This window comes from Miniopterus natalensis, chromosome 2 (genome assembly GCF_054644295.1).
Source record: "Miniopterus natalensis isolate mMinNat1 chromosome 2, mMinNat1.hap1, whole genome shotgun sequence".
NCBI classification, from domain to species: Eukaryota; Metazoa; Chordata; class Mammalia; order Chiroptera; family Miniopteridae; genus Miniopterus; species Miniopterus natalensis.
Window position 1 is genome coordinate 182697363 of NC_142082.1, and position 20714 is coordinate 182718076.

Genomic DNA, 20714 nt, shown 5'->3' on the forward strand with positions numbered 1-20714 from the left:
CATCCTGGCAGGATCCTGCTCAGGGAGGAAGGCTAGGTTCTTCTGGGCCATCCAGTTGGCTGAGATTTGCAGGTTAGTGACTTCCATGTTTGCTTTGGGCAGTATAGCGCGTACCTTGGGGGTTTCATTTTCTTTTGCCAGAATCCTCTGAGGTGAATACTCTTATACTCAATTTTTAGACCCAGATACTGACTCCGGAGAGACAAAGTGGCTTTCCCAGGTCACACAGAACAGTCAGGATTCACACTCAGTTCCATTCCCCTGGAGCCCAGGCTTTTCCCTGCCCCTTGGTGGAAGACCAAGCATCATGTTGCTGAATGAATACAGGGCTGTTGACCCTCTTTTCCCTGCCGGGGTATGACCTTCTGAAGGTGGGCAGTTGAGTCCAAGGGGGCGGCCCAGGTGTAGTGGGTGTACAGTCACACTGATAGTTCCTGGGGCCGCCCCTCCCAGCCGGCCAGGTGACCTTGGGCAGGTCCCTCCCACTCTTTGAACCCCTTCCTCATCAGTAAATGGGACCACCACTGCAGCCTTTCTGGGCTGTTAGATGAGGGTGCAGGGGAGGAGATGTGCTTGAAGAGGCTCTGCAGAGAGCTGGTCAGGACTATTGCTGGTTTTAATTCCATCTTGGTTTGGAGCAGTGGGTGGCTGGGGAGACTGTGGGTGTTGGGTGTTTTTTCTTCATTTTCCAAAATGCCTGCCGAGAGCTCACATTGTTTTCACGATAAACAAATACATTAAATTTGAACCAGCTGAAGTGCGCATGTTTAGAGGTGGTTTGTGGAGGGGGTGGAGGCTGTTGCTGGGTTGGCACAGGCCCCCTTGGGACTCCCTCAGCCGAAGTCAGTGGGGACAGAGATGGCTGGGTCCCAGCACTACCCCACCTGCGGGTAAGAAGCAAGGACAGCAGCCTCCTGACATCTGGGGTTAGTGATCTCTGTGGCTCAGACCTGAGCCCCAAGGACTGTGAGACCTTGGGCAAGTCATTCCTCACCTCTCATACCAGTGGTGGAGAGAGGAGTCCCACTTTGGAGGGGTCATCGAGACTATTCGACCCATAGTTTTTATTCTACAGAGAATAAACTGAGGCTCAGTGAAGGGAAGTCCTTGATCAAGGTCAATCCAGGCAGCTCTAAATCCAGGTTCAGGGTTTTTTATGACCTGCCCCTTCCCCTCAATGTGGGCCTACTGGGACTGATTCACTCCCTGATGGCAGCTCTGTGCCAGGCCCCATGCTCGGTGCTGGGCACTACTAGGCCCTGCCCCAGCTGGCAGGAGTGTCTCGGGAGGCACCCACAGAAGGGAAGGGGAGGCTGTAGGTGGGGAGAGGTCAGGAAGGCTTTGCGGAGAAAGTGCTGGTGCTGGGCCTTTGGCACTAGGTGAGGGGTTTGCTCTGAGGATAGGTGGGGAGCAAATGGTAAATTGAGGACAGAGGTGGAAACTACCTGCAGTGCCAGGAACCTGCTCTTGCAGCAGGGTGTGGGGGTTGGAGAGGTCCGGGGACAAGACAGAGAAGGGCCTTGATGAATATGTTGCCCGGTGGTCTCTTTGGGGGCCACCGAAGTGTAGAGGTGTGTGGGGAGCAGGGCAAGCCACGTGACCTGCGGTACTCCAGCCAGCCGAGCTCGGCTGTGGCTGGCGGCGTGCGGTGCACAGCGCCACCTGGGGTCCATCTCTCTCACTGCAGCGTGACTTTGCCAGGCTCTTTTCAGCGGGGGAAATGGAACAGAAATCTCCGCAGGGCTCTGAACCCCTGGTCTTCAAGGTTGACCAGGAGCCCGAAGTCCCCTCCCAAAGCAGCCAGACTCCGTGGCCAAGGGCTCACAATCAGGAATGTGCCAGACACCTAGTGGGTTCTTTGCCTGCCCTCTCTGGCTAGAGCCCCTGTGTGAGCCTGAGGAGACGTGGGTCTCACGGTGCAATGGCCAGCAGGCACCTTCCCACTGCGCGGGCTCCCACTCCACAGCCATCCTGCTTCCATGCACACGTCTGCGATGAGCAGCCTAATCTTATCTTGCTGGAGCCTCACTACATATTTTTCTTTCCTCTTTATTGAATTTATTGGGATCACACTGGTTAACAAAATTATAAAGGTTTCAGGGGAACAGTTCCCCAATGCATCATCTGTACACTGTATTGTGTGTTCACCAGAGCCTCACTACATGTTGAGAGAACAAAGCCAGGTACCACACAGCACATCTACGTCTACTGTGTGTCCTCAAGTCCTCAGGAACATCTGCAAAGATGTTCACAAATGCTAACATTTCTCCATAACATGGAATCCTGGGTGACTTTCTCGTCTTTGTATTGGTTGCTTATATTTTATAAATATATATTACCTTTATACTCATATAACCAAAAACTTATTTTCATTTTGGAAGAATCAAGGAAATCTAAGCACACTCCAAATCAAAGTTGGAGTAACCCAGTAAAAGCTCATGGAAGCGGGGCGAGTGGCTGACAGCCGCTCTGCAGTCCCCGCAGCTCTGGCCTTCAAGTTTCTGTTGCATTCTGTTAGTCACATGTTGAGCTCCGTGGGGCAGGGACCGAACCAATTTCCAAGGCTTCTTCACAGCTTTGGGCACATAGTGACACACAATACAGCTTACCTCCTGCCTGACAACTGCATTACCCCCCCCCCCCCCCCAATTTTCTGATGCCCCTCTTGGCCCCCTGCCCCAGTCTGGCATCAATATAGCAATTGATCATGTCATTCTTTGACCTACAAGGCCCTGTGCCGTGCGACCCATGGGTTGCTCCAGCCTCATCCCCCGCCCCATCGCTTTGGTGCTCCGGCCACTCAGGCCCCCTTAGTCCCTCCAATGTTCTTTTCACTTGCTGCTCCCTGTGTCTGGAATGCTCTTCCCTCACATCTGCGCTTTGTTAGGTCTCAGATTAAACATCACATCACACAAACCCTCCCCAGCTCCTAACAACTGCCCCCCCCCCCCCCGCGCACTATGCTGCCACCTGGTTTTATTTCTTCCCAAGCACCATCGCCACCTGAGATGACTGTCTACCCTTGTCTCCCAGCCTCCCCAGAAATATTCTCTGCGCGGCACACAGTGGGCTTCCAGGGAAACGCTTGTGGGGTTGAATGAACTTACTCCAGATTGACTTGCCATTTCCTCCAGAAGTGGGTGGTGCATGTCTACAGTGCCTTGTCTTCTAAACTGTCCTCAGCAGGGAGGACTGCCAGGGCCTCTGCATGGAGCTGGCTCGCAGTCCTGTCAGTGGCTGTTGAATGAATTCTGCCCTCAGTTTTATATCCACTGAGCACCTAAACTGTGCCAGGCACTGGGCAAAGCACTTTACATTGACTCTTTTCAAAGCCACCCTGTGAGATAGGTCCCATTGGAATGCCCTGTCTTACGGATGAGACAAACAGAATGGCCCACAAGTGGCAAAGTTAGAACTTAGGCCCAGGGTGTGTGATCTCAGGTCAGGCACTTCTAAGGACTCCTGTCTCTGAACAGGTCAGCTCTCAGGAAGCAAAAGCCACCTGCTCCGTGTCCTCTGGAGACAGAGCGTCTTGTTTTATTCTTAAGCTAGTGTTGGACAGAGCCTCAGCAATGCCTCAGTGGCGAGAACATGGCCTGGATTCAAGGGCCCAGCCACCTGCCGCCTGGATAACTTAGTTTCTCATCTGAAAGTGGGACCAGGACCCACATTTCCAGTCCGCTGTATGAAAACACCAGCGCAGGCTGGGCTTCTGGTAGTAGTGGGGGGTGTCTGGAGATCTGCCACCCAACACTTGTTCAATGAGGTTACGGTAGCAAGGTGGGGAGAGATCTCTGTGGTCACAGACCCAGACTATAGCCAAACTGAAACCAGAAGTGAATACTTTTTGGTGAGGACAGACATGGCCCGATGGACACAGTCCTGTAGGGGAAGATCTCAGAAGTTGGGGCCAGCAGACCAGGCTTTCGAGTCTTACTCCACCACAAGCTGTGAGGTGACCTTGGGCAGGCAGCATTCTCTCTGGGCCCGTTCCCCATCCTAATAATCCAATGGTGAGAGTCACACACTCTCCTCTGCTGTCACTTCTTATGTGCAAGGGTTCCAACCAAGCAAAGGCAGCACATCCAGACTCAGCCAAGTCAAGCTCGGAGGGAGGCAGATCAAGGAGCAGGGCTGCTTCATGTTGGACACACACCTGGATTGTCAATCATGACACAAGCGCAGCAGGCAGAGTGAGTTTATTGCATTAGAAAAAACATCAAAGAAAACCAGCAAACACCTCCGCACTAAACACAGTTATTAGTTTACTTCAAGGGCAAAAAGAAATCTCAAAGGTACAAGCTTTATTTCTGGGAGGGGTGCCAGTCTCATCCCTCCTTCCTCTGTGTTCCTCTGAACCAGCGGACCTCTACAGAGGTGTTCACTGTGCTCTATGATCACACATGGCTCACTTGTCACCCATGCACGCCCACGTGGAGCTAGCTGGGTACAATGGACACGCTCCTGAGGTGCTGGGAGACAGAGAAATGTGCGGATGGGCTGGGGGGGCTGAGCCGGAGCCTGGGCTTCCGAGTTAGTGCCAGTGGGACTTGGGTGGGGGAAGGGGTGAGAGCCTGCTTTCCTGCAGGGCTCTGAGAAGATGGCTCACTGACCTCTGTCTCTCCCTGGGGTGCAGGCATTGGCACAAATGGCTGCTGGGCATGAAGGGGACTTTCAATGAACCAAGTGACTCAGTCTCTTAGGGGAGCCATTTTTCAGTACAGCGCTGGGTCTGGAGGTGGCTGCTGGTAGGAGCGAAACCAGTTAGGCCTGGAGATGGGGGGGAGAGAGGAGGAGCCTGTGATGCTCAGTGCCTTTTGGCTAGAGCTGTGTGGAGGTGTCTGGAGCAAGAGCCTGGCAGAGAGAGGCAAGGCAAGCTGGAAACGGAGAGACTCAGGTGGGAAGCAAAGCCTGGACCAACATGCGGCCTTCCTGGGAGAAACCCATTCTCCATGGTCCATTCTGCCAGTCGGTGAACATTAAGTGAGCGTCCCCGCCAGTTTCTGCTCTCGTGTATCACTGCCATGCATTCTGGCAAATGAGTGGGTCTCGAGAAGAATTAAACTGCTCATTGGCTTGGTCTCCGATCTAAAAAGTTCCAAAATGTCACTTGACATCGCAGCTGGTCAGGTCAGAGGCAGACACTAAGGCAGAGTAACATTTTTCCTTTAGCTGAGACCCAGACGATGCCAACTGCTCTGGCAGATGGCACACACAGGAGGAGAGGAGGCCAGAGGTGAGCAGCAGCTTTTGGAGAGAAAAGGCACCTGCCGCAGGCTGGACCCCAGGAAACACAACATGATTTAAGTCTGAGAAGTGGCAGGAGTGGCAAGAGGGGCCCAAGAATGCCAGAGCTGGGCCTCAGGTACCTGGTAGCTGAGTCCTCTCTCCACCCTCACTTCCCCAAAAGCTAACTTAAGGGGAGGCTCAGTGAAGAAAGGGAATCTAAAATCTTCTCTAGGTAAGAAACTTCCAGATTGTTCCCTGCCTGTAAGCTCTCAGCAGCAGCTCACAAGGAAACGGCCATGTACCCCCCATCCCCGACGCTTCCTTAAAGTCAGAACGACAACAAAACATGTATCTTCAAAACACTTTCAGGATGCCGTACAAATTCCTATCAGAAACAACTCTAAGTTTCTTGCCACCTTGATTGTGCATTTATTATTCCTTCTAATCCGGGACATTTTCCCTTGGTCCCCAGCTGAATACTGCAGGTTGGTCTGGGTGGGGTGGGTACAGTGACTACAATAACCTACATTATTACTTGCAGACAAAAGGCCTGGGTCTTTGCCGCTCCAGCCCAGACCTTCATTAATTACGACAGGCCAGCTATGCTGAGGAAGAGCAGCCTGTAGGCAGCGAGGCAGGTTCTCCAAAAGTGATGTCAGAGATTGGCAATCAGTGTAGGAGGCAGGAGGAATGGCTTTATCCTGGTTTCTCTGACTGACACTTGCTGTCACTCTCCCTCCAACCTGCGGCTTCTGCCTGCTCCAGCTCTGGTCTCACGGACTTAGTTCACTTGGGTTGGGTGAGTCATCCCGAAACTGGTCCCACGTGCACCAACTCCTTTGGTTCGTTTAAACTAGAGAGGAACTGCTTGCAGGTCATGGCTGTTGTAAAACTCTCCTGGGTTCCACAGGTGGTGGCAACCTGGGTGGAGCATGGGCATTCTCTGGAAAGAGGTTCTAGGTTGGGGCTCCCCCAAACTGTGCTTCCTGCTTTCTGCTTAAACACCTCCCCCCCTTTCTCGAGCGTGGAGGACGCTTAGGAACCAGCGTCACAAGTGAACGCACAGACAAGACAGCCTTAATAAATTAGTATAATACTATTAGAAGGGGTGGCGTTGTGTTCTGTTTCTTAGCAGCATTGTCCTACATGCAGCCTGATGATCTCCTTCCCTGGGAAATTTAAAAAGCTGTCCCCTGGTTGTTAGCTCTGATGTAAAATTATAAAATAGAAATCTGGTAGGGTTTGTTTTGTTTAAAAAGGAAAAGCCCTGGTGAGGCAGGGCGGTCCCATGCAGTCCTGTTAGCTCTGGCCATTGGGTCGGCCCACGGTGCTCCCTCCAGGAGGCTGGATCTGGATGGAATCCAGGAGGGGCCGCAGGGCCTGTCCGAAGGGGCTGCGGAGAAAACAGACACAGGAGCTGGGGTGGGCTCTGGGGTGCAGGGAGGCGCAGGGGGCCAGCATGCCCAGCTCCAGCCACAGGGCCAGCGGTACTGCCACACGGGGAGGACACCCTCACCTCATTTCACTCTCACTTACCTCCCGCCTGCTTTCTCATGGAGGGGGTCTCTACATAGCCTGCTCTGCATTTTGACTCCTAGGGTCCTCTCCCCCATAGATGCTACCATCTCACTACCTTCACCTCTAGGTCATGGTTAGCTGGGGCTTCAATAGGCTGGTTGCATAGTGGGAACTAGAGCTTCCTGTACTTTCTGTACTTGTATCTTTCATTCTCATGGTATAAGAAGATAAAAATGAAGTTTAATGAGGAAGCTGAGGTTAAAAAAAAAAAAAAGGACATGAGAAAGGTAAAGTCAGGAGTGAGGGTCCACCAGGAACTGAGGTCTGCTGGGGATACAGGGAAGAATCAGGAAAAGTGACAAATGCAGGTTGTCAGGGGTTAATGCCACTTTGTAAAGGGCTCCCCATTTGTCCTCAGAGGGGCTTAGCTGGGACAAAACTGCAAATACTGGATCTCAGACTTTCCAAGATTACTTCAACCTTAAAACATGTTGCCCACAACACATCTCAGTTACTGCGTTGTTTTCCTTTGGTGGAAAAGGCCATTTTTGAAAATTGTCCCCAAGTTCAAAGGAAATGAAGTATTCCAAGGCATAAACAGATGACACAGAAATAATAACCCTAATTCAGACAAGTCCAGGGACTCTACCCAACAAATAATGACAGCAAGAACATTCTAGCTACCAAAGTTTGTTCAGGGTGCCATAACCTAGATCCTGTGGTAAGGTGGTGGGGTTGAACACACCCACCAAGGCAGGCAGGGCCAGGGCTGGGAGACGGGGCTTTCCTCACCGACCTGACATAGCAGCCTTGTTTCCTAGGCACTTTTTTCTGAGCAGTTCCTACCCAGGTGTGAAAACAGCTCAGCTTGCTGAGCTTGCTAAACCTGCCAGGATCCCTGTTGGACAGGGCCTCAGTTCAGGAGAAACTGAGTCAGAGCCAACAAATGGACATGGCCAATAGCAAAGGAGGGAGGGGTGTGATGGCTTTGGGTGGGTGTGTGTCCTTTTAGGGGACACTGCCTGGGTGATGGCCCACAAGCTACGAGGGCAAGTAGGAAGCTGTCTTTGAGGGCGTCAAAGAGCTCATGATGCAGAGGGAGAAAGACTGAAATAGCCGCCTTCCGAATTCTCTGACCTACTCTCTGCTCCGCCATCTAAAACTGCATTTTACGCGGGCGCTTCTGGGGAGTGGCATGCTTCACGTGCAGTGGGAAAGACAGGTGCCAGGATTCTGCACAAGTGGGTTTCTAAGTTCTGCAGTCACACTCAGGCCAGGGTAGAGTGGTCCAACTCCAAGCAGGGTGAAGTAACAGGTGGGTATTGGTGAGAAGAGAAAATGGTGGCTGTCCACGTTTGAGCTGCCATGACAGAGCCCACCCAGCTTGGGAGGATTCTGCTGAGACCAGGGGAGGGCAGACATGGGCAGGGGAGTGGCGCTGGCTGCGGATGGGGATTTCAAAGGCAGGGCAGAGACAGAGGTCACTTACGTGGAGAGAACTTCAGAGGGCAGGTCAGTGATGTAAGAAGGGATCTTCCGCCCCGTCAGGAACTGTGCCACTTCGTTGCTGAAGGTGTTACAGTTGTGTTCAAAGAGGTTGTAGGCCTCACCTCTGTGCGTTGTGAGAAAGGAGCACAGCTATGAGAGGTCACAAGCAAGTGTATGAAATATCTCAAACCAGGTCATGGAAGGGGGAGATAGCTGAATTTGAGGACTGACTTCCCTCCTCTTGCATGCTCCACGGGCTGCTTGATTTGCCTCACCGGACCATTGAAACAGATTTTGAAGAAAAGGATGAGATATAAACAAGAGGCTCCCCTATAATTTCAGGAGAATCTTTACGTTCACAAAAGCAGAGCTCCTGGGTTAGAGTTTAACACACTGAAATTGACTAAAGCTTCTTTAAGAGAAAATCTGCTCAAGTTTGTGTTTTATCCCAGCCCCTCCACAAACCTTGTTTTTTATTTTCAGGACAGAATACTTGGCCAGTGTGGGTTGAGAGCAGCATTTGCTGAGATAGCAACAGCTGATTTTAACCAGAAAGAATCAATAGCCCGTCCTTCCCTCAAAGTCCCAGCAGAAGGTCTGCTAGGATGCGATATTGGCCTCGGGGCAACGCTGAGCTCTTCTGCCTTCTCTTCATATTTACTCAGCAAATGCTGGGCCAGACCTTGTGCTGAGTGCGCAGGGGGATGTGACCTGGTGGCTGTCCTCTGGTGGCTGATTATCTAGTGGGGGAGACAGACACAACTAACCACCACCCCTGTCTCCACTCACCGGAACTGAGACTCCCCCAGGGAGGACAGGTACTCCAGAAAGATTTCTTCTGTGACTTCTGTGCTCCCCACATCAACCACAGAGTCTGGGGGCCCAAGCAATGTCCCTCCCTAAAAGAGCCAACCCAAAGAGAGTCATTAAATTACCATTTCTGTTGAATTTTTTAATGTGCCTTTCCATGGATGACCACAAATGCTCTGTTCTGACAACTTTTAACTTTCAGAGCACCCAGGGCAGATGAAGATGGTTATTTCCTAGTTGTATCAGGGCTATAGCGGCTTAGAGCTTCCTAAAGACTTCCCATTGCCAGGCCTAGAAAGATGGCTAAGTCGGGCTTCTAGTTTCTGGTGGGGCCCCGGGAAACTGAGTCTCATGCAGGTCAGACTCCTGACGCTGTCGACTCATTCAGTTGCTAAAAAGATAGGAGCCCAGAATCTGTCTCTCTTTGTCCCCAACATGTCTGCTCACGAGGGCAGAGCAGGACAATTAGAAATGGCTCCCCCTTGCCAGGCCACCTTCTATGCCCACACTCAGAAGGTGAGCAGCCAGTGTTTCTGGTGACATGATCAATACCCCTGAACACGGGAAAATGTGAAGGACAGTGAGAAATCTGGCCAGCTGGCAAATATTCCCACAGTTCAGTTCTTTTATGATCTGAGAGGATAATCCGACGATGCTAATAGGGTTCAACAGGCGAGGGAGTTAATGGCCCCTCAAAGGCCTACAGAAAACCCTCAGCCAGGGGCTAACAGACTGCCACAGAGACCAAGGGGCACTGAGGCCCAGGGGGAAGCCAGCCAAGGGGAAGCAACAGGATCACTGGGGAGGACAGTACTGGGAGTGAACTGGGGAAAAGTGAGGGCTCCAGAGCAGAGCTCCCCGCAAAGACTGTGAATGTATGCAATAGCTAGTGAGCACCTACTGTGTACCTGACGCTGGGGATGGCATGGTGAGCAGGACACTCACGGTAGTCAGAGAAAAATGATGACTTACAGGAGGTCACTATTTGACCCTCCCATTCTTCACTCACATAATAAATACGTATTGAGAATTTACTATGTGCGGGCCTTAGCTAGGCACTGGGGCATGATGTGGACAAAACAGGTGAGGTTCTTGCCCTCAGGGAGCTTATTGTATAGCGGGAAAGGCAGACAAAATATTCCATAAACCAATGTATTAGTATGAGTTGCAATAAGGGTCTTGCTGGAAAGCTACAGAATGCCGTCAGTAGATATGACAGGGGACACCTCAGTCTGAAGGACCAGGGAAGACTTGCCTGAGAATGTGGCACTGAGCTCAGATCTGAAGGATGGAGAGGCATAACAAGGTGAGGGACAGGGAGGTGGACTGAAGTCAGAGGACAGGTTCAAATGGCCAAGGCCTGTTCAAGGAGTGAGGAGAGAGAGGAGTGGGCAAGGGCATGAATTGAAAAGAGGCCACCAAGAGAGGGAGACCGAGACCAGTTAGGGCTCTGGACGTCATGCTGAGCTTCCTGGGTTTTATTCCAAGAGCAATGGGGAGAGTCTGACTTAAGCAGGGAAATGCCATGATTAGATTTTCACTGTGAAAAGGTCACTTTGCCTCCATGGGGAGAACTGACTGACAAAGAAGAGGAGATGCATTGTTGTGGTCCAGGCTAGACATGAGGGTGGCCCTGGATTTAGGTGAAAGCTCTGGAGAAAAGGGGACAGATGAAGAGAGACAGACTGACTTAAGACATATTTACAAGGTAGAATCAACTGGGATTAATGAAGGATGTTACAAGAGGTGGGACCAGTGAAAAGAAACCAAGAGTGACTTCCCATTTATGGGTACTATAATGAATGGCAATGTGACTTGAGCACCTCCTGTGATAATCCTTAGACAGTGACACAGAACTTTTTTGGAAGATGGCATGGGCTTTAGAGTCGGAGACCTGAGTTCTAGTACTGGTACCACTTTCTGACTGTGTAACTTTGGGCAACTCACTTTACTTTTCAGAACCCTCACATTTGGCTTCACATTGGCTGAGTTCATACTATGAGCCAGGCTCTGAGCTGGTCATGAGAACAGAAAAGTGAGACACAGGCTCAGCTCACAAAGCTTACGCATAGTTCCTTGTGGAGACAGGAACAGCTCATTTCACCATAACATGCTCCATGTGACACAGAGGGACCAAAAATGCTGTGGGAGCAGAGAGGAGAGCAACTGGCTGGAGGGTCTGGGAAGGGTTTTCCTGAGCTGAGTTTTCAGGTAGTTGTGAGAGACTATGCCACAGACCTACATACACTGTGCCAAAGCGAGAACAGAGAGTAGCAGCCCAGTTCCTGGTCTCCGGGAACCCCCAGGAACCTGAGACTGCAGGACAGGGTGCGGGGAAGACACTCACCGGGGGACAGCTGGAGATCCCACCACTGCCGAAGAAGAACTCATCCTTGTGTACAACTATGGAGGTGTGCCTGCAACGCAGAGGAGAGAGAATGAGCCAGAAAACTTACAACCAGCCTGAGAAAAGCAGTCACTACACTGCAATGAGAATCATCTCTGCCCAAGGATAGGACTGTGTTCAACAGCCTTAGAAAACTAACGAAACAAAGGCAAGATGAGGGTTTCCCAACTTGGCACTACTGACATTTGGGGCTGGACAGTTCTTCATTGTGGGGGCCGTCCTGTGTAGTACAGGATGTTTAGCAGCACCCTGGCCTCTACCTACCAGATGCCAGTAGCACCCCCTACCCCCCTCAGTTGTGACAACCAAACATGTTCTCAGCCATTACCAAATGTTTCAGAATTTTCCCCAGTTGAGAATCACTGCTGTAGATCATATGAGCAGAGGGGAGTCCCTAGAGATTCACCCTGATACTGACAAATCAATTACTGAAATAAAGACTGCAGACCAAGGTATATCCCAGCTTTTTAAACTAACAGAAGTTCACTTGGACCATGCTGAGGGAAAGGCCAGATGATGTGAAGTGCAGACCTATTTCAAGTTCGTATTATTTGGTTTGAGTCAAACACAGCAAAAGGTCATTCTGGTCAACTCAATGTCAGCAGGGTCTGGGAGCCAAGACCGAATACTGACCTATGGCTTCCTCATAAATGGAGCTGAGAGCTCAGCCACAGCCACCATCTTGTCTGACAGGGATGGGTCTAGTAGTGAGAGACCAAAGTAGATGTGTTTTAACAGACTTGTGGAGCCTTGAGACTTCTGTAGAAACCTTGGTCAGGGGTGGGCAGGACATCATCCTGCCTTTCTTTAGGCAGGGTTTCTCAATCCCAGCACCACTGCCAGTTTTGGCTGAATAATTCTTTGTTCGTGAGGCTGTCCTGTGCATTTAGGATGTTCAGAGCAGCATACCTGGCCTCCGCCCACCCACCCAAAATGTCTCCAGACACTGTCAAATGTCCAGGTAGAGGGGCGGGGGCAAGAGAGCCCCTGGTTGAGAAGCACTGCATTACACCTTGAAGATTTACGATGTGGAGAGCTGGGCTTCAAGCTGGAACCACAGCAGGAACTTGAAGTGCACAGGTGCAGCTTTGTTTTGTAAACCAGTCAATGTAAGGATCCCACCCAACTTACCAGATGCCTTCCAGTTGTTTCCCTGTGGAAAGAAGAAGAGATTTAGCCACTTGGGACTAGACTAAATGGTCTCCCAGCCTGAGTAAATTTAGAATATCACTCAAACCCCAAGGAACCCATTATAAACCTCTTGAGGGACTTTCTAGGAATGCAGTTTTTCTCCAATAAGGTCTTTAGGTCGTGACACAGGTGTGTCATGTTAAGTAAGTTGAAAGTGATCAGAATCCACCACTCCCCAGTGCTGTTTAAACCTCAGTGTCTTATTTTGTTAAAAACAAACAGAATGAGTGTCTATCTCATAACACTTCCAAGATTAAAAGGAGATGACACATGAAATATGCCCAGAACAGTGCCTGGTATATACCACAAGCCTAAATAGGTTAACTCATTTCTTTCAGGCTTTAGAATTTGAGTTCTATGGCTGCTCTCATGGTACCTTGGTATCGAAACGACCTAGTCTTGTGTCTTTCTCCCCATTAGACTACAACTGTCTCAAAGACCAGGGCAGTTTCTCATGTATCTTTGTAATTCCAGCACACAGCACAGTACCTGGAGCAGAGATGCTGCACGCCCATCTGCTGAGATGAGGTATTGTTTTGTTAGTTCGGTTGGTTGACACACACACAGTGCTATTTAGGCCAGAGTTCTTAACCCCAATCTTAACTGCCCTGGCTTGTTACTCAAATGACTTTGCAACCTTGGCATACTGCACTCGAGCCTGCTACTGCCCTCTCAGGTGCCCATGCTCAGTGCTCCAGGAAGACAGCCAGACAGATCCATCAGTTCCAACCCAGTCCCACTAAAGAATGGAGTTTTGGATAGGGGCCTCAGAGACCATCCTGTCGGTTCGTTTACACTTGGAAAACAATTCAAAGTTGAAAGATACAAGCCCTACTTTATTCCTGATAGTCTCTGTACCAATCACTAAGTTTGCCTGTAAGCTGGACATGATGCCTCCTCCTTATCAGCTCCGTCAATAGCTCACCCACCCTTAGAGTGGTGACAGGGATAGAGAAAAGGTTCTCTTGTTCATGCTCTCATTTATTCATCCATCTGCCAAACATGTGGAGCCAACGTTTAAAATGGATCGAATGGATTTGCATCTTTTCTTAATTGAAAGTGCTTCACAGTTATCCTTATTCTTACGCATCTATACGTGGTAGTGTGGGCAAAGATTTATTAGCATTTAGTAAGGATTCATGGTTTGTCCTGCATAAAAACAAGAAAAAGCAAGCTACGATGATGCGCTTGGAGCAGCTCAGACAGCAATGCAAGGGCAGCCGCTTGGCAGCCTGCTCTCGGGAGGAAAAGAGCAGCCTCCTGCGCAGGGTGCCACACAACGGAAAGCGGGATTGGATTGATCTTTAAATGTTTTTGGCTACACTGGGGTGGGAGTGAGTGAGATTGAATTAGGGCACAGGGCCATTTTGGGACAACGAATTAGGCTCAGTGGATATTAGCACATTACAGAAGCAGATTATTTTCCCATCAGGATTTTCTCAGCAAGCTGGAGAGCAGGTGGGTCAGATGGCTGCATGTCTCCAAGCTCGTTAGCATTTCCAATGCATTGATTTGGAGGCCTATGAAGTAGTCACATGAAAACAACTTGAAGACATGGATGTCAGCCTTGTTTTTCATCATGAATAACAAAAAGGTGAGGCCCACATTAGTCAGCCTTCCACTGATTGTAAGAGTAAAGTGAGAATATAAAAGTCAAGGAGAAAATCCTGCCTCTACCTTATCAATTAAGATAGATGGAGCTGTGCCGGTTGTAAGACGAATCAGCAGCTGGCATACTGCTGGTGCTAAATCAATGTCTATTAATGAGCACAAAGTGGGTGATGGTGATGGGTCTGCAGGGGCATTAGCTCATTGATGCAAATCAAGCGCAGCCCCAGCTCACCTCAGATTCCTGCCCCAGTGACGAAGTGTTTTTAACTGAGTATTTTCATCTGCTGGTTGGCTCAGTCATTTGCCAGATTACCAGCAATGTGAAGGGGTTAATGTTAACTTAAAAAATCAGCTTATTCTTCTCTGGGATCACTGGATAAATGTGGAATCTAGGTGGGAAAAAGCAAAAGGAAACATATGTATAATATAAGTGAGTCTCTGTGCCAATACTGTAAAAAAAAATTCTCCCTGCTGGCATAGCTCAGTGGTTGAGCATCGACCTAAGATCCAGGAGATCGAGGTTTGATTCCTGACTAGGGCACATGCCCAGGTTGCAGGCTCGATTCCCAGCAGGGGACATGCAGGAGGCAGCCGATCAATGACTCTCTCATCATTGATGTTGCTCTCTCTCCCTCCCTCTCTGTGAAATCAATAAAGATATATTAAAAAAAAAAAAATCCTGTTGGTAGGGGTGGCTTGCCCTTTAGGAAGAGAAAAGTTATCACAAAATCAAAATGCAATACATTGTTAAAAACTGAGAGGGTACTTTAATCCTCAAAAAAAGGGTAGATTTACAACTACTTAATACTCTAATATTGGGGTCAGTACAGGATTCTTTCCTAGTATCAAAATAACTGATGCGTGAGTTCTTTTCCTCAACACTGAGAGGGTTTCCTCTTGATCACTGCTTGTTTTGATTTATTAGCCTGCCCTTGTAGCAATGCTTTGAGGTAGATGTGTAACATCCCACCAGTCACTCAACTTGTATTTACTGAATGCCAAGCACTGCTAGACTCTGGGGATACAATCGAGAGTTCTTGCCCCCAATGGAGCCACCAGTCCAGCTAGGGTGGGTGTGGGCAGAGATGAGAAAACAGCCATTATAAAATAGAATGATGAACGCTAATAAAGGAGAGTACAGGATGTTATCAGGACATAATAGGGACACATAATCAAGATTTGGGGAGTGGGGTTCAGGGAAAGTTTCCTGGAGCAAATGGCATTTCAGTTGAGAGAAGTTGCCAGGCCAAGAGATGGGAAAAGTATCCCTGGCAGGGAGCACAGCAGCCCCTCTCCACTGGGGTTCTGCAAGAGGATCAAGCCCTAATGCCCCTCAGTAGCTTTTGGGAGACTGAGAAAACAGTCACTTGGATCATTTAATTCTCTTGTGGAACCCTGCTGAGAAAGGATCACGTCAGTGTGCACAGTATGTGGAGACAGGTGAGGGTAGAAAGAAAAACAGGAGCTGGATCTCACAGGGCTTTGTAAGCCACATCAGTTTTCATTGTGCCATAAACTGCATGATCACTAAATTCGTTCTTAGCTGGATATAAAACAGTCCACACAATGAACAATAAAACTCTAAAACAAAGCACAATAGATGACACTGAAACATAAAAAAACCCTCAGTTTCAAATAAATTCTACTTCATCTTCAAGTCTCAATCATTCCTAGAATATTTATTGAGCACCAGCTCTGACTGGCCACTGGGGACACAGGGGAATGAGACAGAGTCTCTGTACCCCAGGAGCTCAAGGTTCTTGCTGAAGTCTTTCTGACACATCCAGCCCACCATGGCCTCTCCCTTCTTTCAAGGCTTAAAATAACTGCTTCACCACGCACTCATTTTGGCATCTAATCATAATCTCTTTTATGCCGTTGCATGCGTACATACATTATTTTTAGTGAAATGAACTTGTGGAGGACAGAGTTCATGTCTTTCATTACTATATATATAGTCCACCCTCATATCCCTAAGTCTTTAAACCTGAGAACAATTTTGAGATAGGCTTGTAAAGAAAAATAAATGTGATCTCAGGATATGTGCATGCACAAAAAACTTCAAATCAGAAAACAATCAACAAATATAAAGTACCTTTTACTACAATTAAAAAAAAAAAAAAATCCAAACCCTCTGCCTTTATCTCTAAATGCTTTAGTATAGAAAGAGGTAAAAAAATTGAAAGAGCAGACAAAATTATTAAGAGGAACTGAAGGACAATTATAATAGCTAATTATCTTAGGCAAATAGTGACAATGAAAAAGAAAGATACTATCAGGCTGCCTGCTAGATTAGAACACTAAGGATAGTTTTAGGACCATTTTCATGGTGATTGAGGGACTGTGGAATGGGAATACCTTCATGGAAAGCATTCTAGGGGACTGAAAACTAGGAGGCAGGGTAAACTGGTGTAGTCTACATTGTTCGGGAGAGAAGAGAATTACACTGGGCTTTATCTAGTCCAATCATGAGTGTAATAGAGCTAGATGTGGTCTTATAATGAGGAACTGCCATAACAATAAGAGGGCACTGCTGGTGAGGTCACACTAATGTAGTTTCGGAAAATGAAGTCTAAGAGAGGTGATCATAAATTTATGATTATGAATGGCATATACACATTGAGCCCAGATTTTTATCTCATTCAAACTTGAAATACTTGGCCAAAGATGCCTTTACGAACATGAACACGAACCTCCTTTGCCTCGATTATAAGGTAACACATTCCACGGTAGAGGTGGTACATCAAAATGACAGAACAGGAGCTCTGGAGGTCCATGCTCATAACCCTGCTCTGCCTCAACTGAAAACTGGAGGCGATAAGAGGACCCATCTCACAAAATTGTGGTAAGGCATAACACATGCAAAGTTCTCAGAAAAAGAAAAAAAAAGGTCCGGCACATGGTAAGCTTTCAATAGATGCTAGCTATTAATATGCTCCTAGAAGTCATCACAAAAGTCAGGAAACACATTGATTTTTTTTTAAAGGTTCAAATATATTCAGAATGGGAAATCAATACATAGCTATTAATAGAATTGGGACATACCCAACTTTAAGGTTAATGATGTGCAGACGGGATGAACCAGTAAGGCAATGCCCATTTTCCATAAGGTTTTCAAATCTAGAAAGTAATGACTATTAGCTTTGATAACCCTTGTCTTCATCACTTTTGCAAAAGGCATAAAAGCAATATGGAAAAAAGGTGGAGAGAGGAGAGAATTAGATTTGGCTACTTCTTCCTCATCTTTAAATTTACAACTTAAAAGTCACCACTCCTGATAACCTTTAAAGGAGGTCTCGTTATTTTCTTTCTCAACACCCAGTTTGCTTCCTGCACAACCCAGCACTTATCACAATTTGTAATTATTTTATTTGCCTACTTATTTTTAATGAGTTCCCCACTAAATAGCTCCACGATGGCAGTGTCTTTGTTGATTTTATCATCTTTAGTTAAGTTTAACACATGGATGGCACATGGTAGGCACTCAGTAGCTACTGAATGAATCATGAAGCAATGATCTGTAAGGCCCCTTTCAGCTAAAATCAATAACTATTAGGTAATAGGAAAAAACAAAACAAAACAGTATAAAGGGAGAAACTTTTATTTTTGGGTCTAGGAAATATTTAATGCCTCACCACGATCAAAGTAACCAAATGGCTCCATTCCAAGTTTAGTTAGAACTTGACTGATGCAATCTTAGTAACTAACAGTGACTCTGTAAGTTTTGCTTTCAGATTTGCCTTACTAATCTTTTTAATCCTTACCCAAGGATATGTTTATTGATTTTTAGAGAGGAAGGGAGAGAAAGGGAGAGAGGGAGGGAGGAAGAGGGAGAGAAAGGAAAGGGAGAGGGGGGAGAGAGAGAGAGAAACATCAATGTGAGAGAAACTTCAATCGGTCACCTCCTGTACACGTCCCTACTGGGTATTGAACCTTCAGCCTAGGTAAATGTCCTGACCAGGAACCAACCTTTTTTGTGTACAGGACCACGCTCTAACCAACTGAGCCACCCGGCTGGGGCTGCCTTACTAATTTTAACAATCTAGGACTGACTTTTGTCCAATAATGGATCAGCTACATAGAATTGTCTGAGGAGATTTTTATTTTATTTTTTTAAAATATGTTTTTATTGATTTGAGAGAGAGAGGAAGAGAGAAGAGAGAGAAACATCAATGGGCTGCCTCCTGCATGCCCCGACAGGGAATCCAATGGGTGGCCTCTCGGTGCATGGGAAGATGCTCAACCAATTAACCCACGCTGTCCAGGGCTGAGGAGGTTTTTAAAAATACAAATTTTTGCCCGGCTGGGCATGGCTCAGTGGTTAAGCGTCAACCTAGGATCCAGGCGATCAGGGGTCGATTCCCAGTCAGGGCACATGCTGGGGTTGCGGGCTGCAGCCGATCAATGACTCTCTCATCATTGATGTTTCTAGCTCTCTCTCTCCCTCTCTTTTCCTCTCTCTGAAATCAACAAAGATATATGGAAAAAAAAGAAAGGGCTATCTTTAAAAAAAAAACACAAATTTTTGAGCTTCATCTCATGCACCAGTAGGTCACCTGTTCGATTCCAGGTCAGGGCACATGCTTGGATTGTGGGCTTGATCCCAAGTAGGGGGCAGAAGGGAGGCAGCCAATTGATGTTTCTCATTAGTGTTTCTCATGGATGTTTCTCTCTCTCCCTCTGCCTCTCTATGAAATAAAAACATATTTTTTAAAAATACAAATTTTGGGATCAAAACTCCAGAAGAGTCTCATTTAGTACTTGTGTAATGAGGCTCTAGAATCCATACATTTAAAACTTTGTTTATTTTGAATAAATAACATATGTATGTAAGTATACAATTCAAAGGTACAAAAAGTTACAGCAAAGTCTCCCTTTCACTCTTGCCCCCCAGCTTCAAGTTCACTTTTCCATAAGCTATCACTGTTACCAATTTCTTTTGCATTCTTACAGATGATTCCCTTAAGCAAGTATGTATATATCCTTTGCTTTAAACACACACTTGCAGATTTAAACAACTGTTCAAATTTTTTTTTCTATTCCCACTTAACCAATATACATTGAAAAAGAAGATATCTTCGTATTTTTCACAAGCACCCTAGGTAGTTCTGAGGTGAAGCTAAATGTAGGAAACACTCAGTGGCCCAGGGTTAAGAGGTTAAGTTCAATTCACTACACAGCACATTAAAAACTCAAGGATATTGAAAAGATGCCCTCAGAAGTAACCTTGCTTACTTGACCTCTGCCCTCTTGTCTTATGCACATGAACCAAAACATTCTCTAAATGTCTCCATAAGCCAGGAAAAACTAGTCATTCAAATGGATGTTGCCAAAACTGTTCAGTTTTCAATTCCTGAGATCCCTTCATGCCCGGTGTCATCTGAAATCACAAACCTGACGATCTCTATGTTACCCAAGGCGTTTTGGTATTTGGTTTATAATGAGGTTTGATCTACACTGATTTTCTCTCCTGGCAGTTAAGTAGTTTAGTGGAGCGCGACTGAAATACTTCCCTTACTAATCCTTACGGCCACAACCGTATCCAGTCCTCCCCCCGGATGGCTTGCTTACCGTCTGGGCTCCAGCAGACCTGACTCGTCCCTACCGAGGGGCTATGGGTGGGTGTCTGTGCAGCTCTCGCTTTCTCTTCCCACCTACCCCAGAGGCTGCAGAAAGAGTTTCCTTTTGGCACGGAGGGCAGGCTCTCCGAGGGCCGCCCAGGAATCTCCTCCGCAGCGTCCCTTCCGCCACGAGGGGCGGCGCGCGGCCGGCGTCCTCACCTCCGCGCCGAGCAGGGAGCTAGAGCGCGCGCCCCGCGAGGCAGGGACCCCCCTGGACCCGGCGCCCGCCTATCCCCCCTCCCGGCGGAAGGGACTCGGAGGGACAGGGAAGGGCGTGATTCCTCTCCATCCCTTCCTCCTGGATTCAAACGGAAACGGGGCTGAGCATAGGGGCCCAAACCTCAGACCCCTCCCTGTTCTACTCGGGCTTTTCGCCGTCCTCTGGGCCCCAAGTCTCCCCCTGAGCCTTGGCTCAGGCCTCCCCGCCTCGGCCGGCGGCCCTGGCCCTCCTTCCCGCCCACTCCCTGCCCCCTCACCCAGCATGATGGGGCTGAGCCGCCGGGCTAGGCCCTTGGACAGGTCGTACACGTACAGCTTCACCGGATAGAGATTCGGCGGCTCCATCGGGACCCGTGGCGGCAGCGGCCACGAAGTCCCTCTGGCACCCGGCAGCGGCTAGGATCTTCCCGTACCCAACCCGGGTGGGGAGCGGAAGGCGCGTGGGGGGACCGAGCCCGGGCCGGCCTGAAGGGCAGGGGAGAGGCGGCCCTGCTTTGCCCGCGGCCCCAACCGCTCGCGCCCCCCGCCCGCAACGACTACTGTGAGGTGACAGAGCCGGGACCAGCAGGGTCCGCACGGAAGAAGGCCAGGGGCGGGGACGCACTTTCGCGCATGTGCAT

General features: G+C 48.5%; 1 protein-coding gene across 2 annotated transcripts; it reads right to left on the reverse strand.

The window, feature by feature from the left end:
- Nucleotides 1-4865: 4865 nt before the first annotated feature.
- Nucleotides 4866-20634, reverse strand: DESI1 (desumoylating isopeptidase 1). Of its 2 annotated transcripts, XM_016210273.2 has the most exons (6): nt 20352-20627; nt 12584-12605; nt 11393-11462; nt 9025-9134; nt 8237-8359; nt 4866-6622 (listed from the first exon to the last, which is right to left on the reverse strand). In XM_016210273.2, exons 1-6 carry the CDS (start codon nt 20437-20439, stop codon nt 6529-6531), a joined length of 507 nt encoding a protein of 168 aa, XP_016065759.1. In that variant the 5' UTR covers nt 20440-20627; the 3' UTR covers nt 4866-6528. The 2 variants fall into 2 exon arrangements, with proteins under 2 accessions (XP_016065759.1, XP_016065760.1); XM_016210274.2 differs by lacking the exon at nt 9025-9134 and having other exon boundaries at nt 8237-8385; nt 20352-20634.
- Nucleotides 20635-20714: the final 80 nt, after the last annotated feature.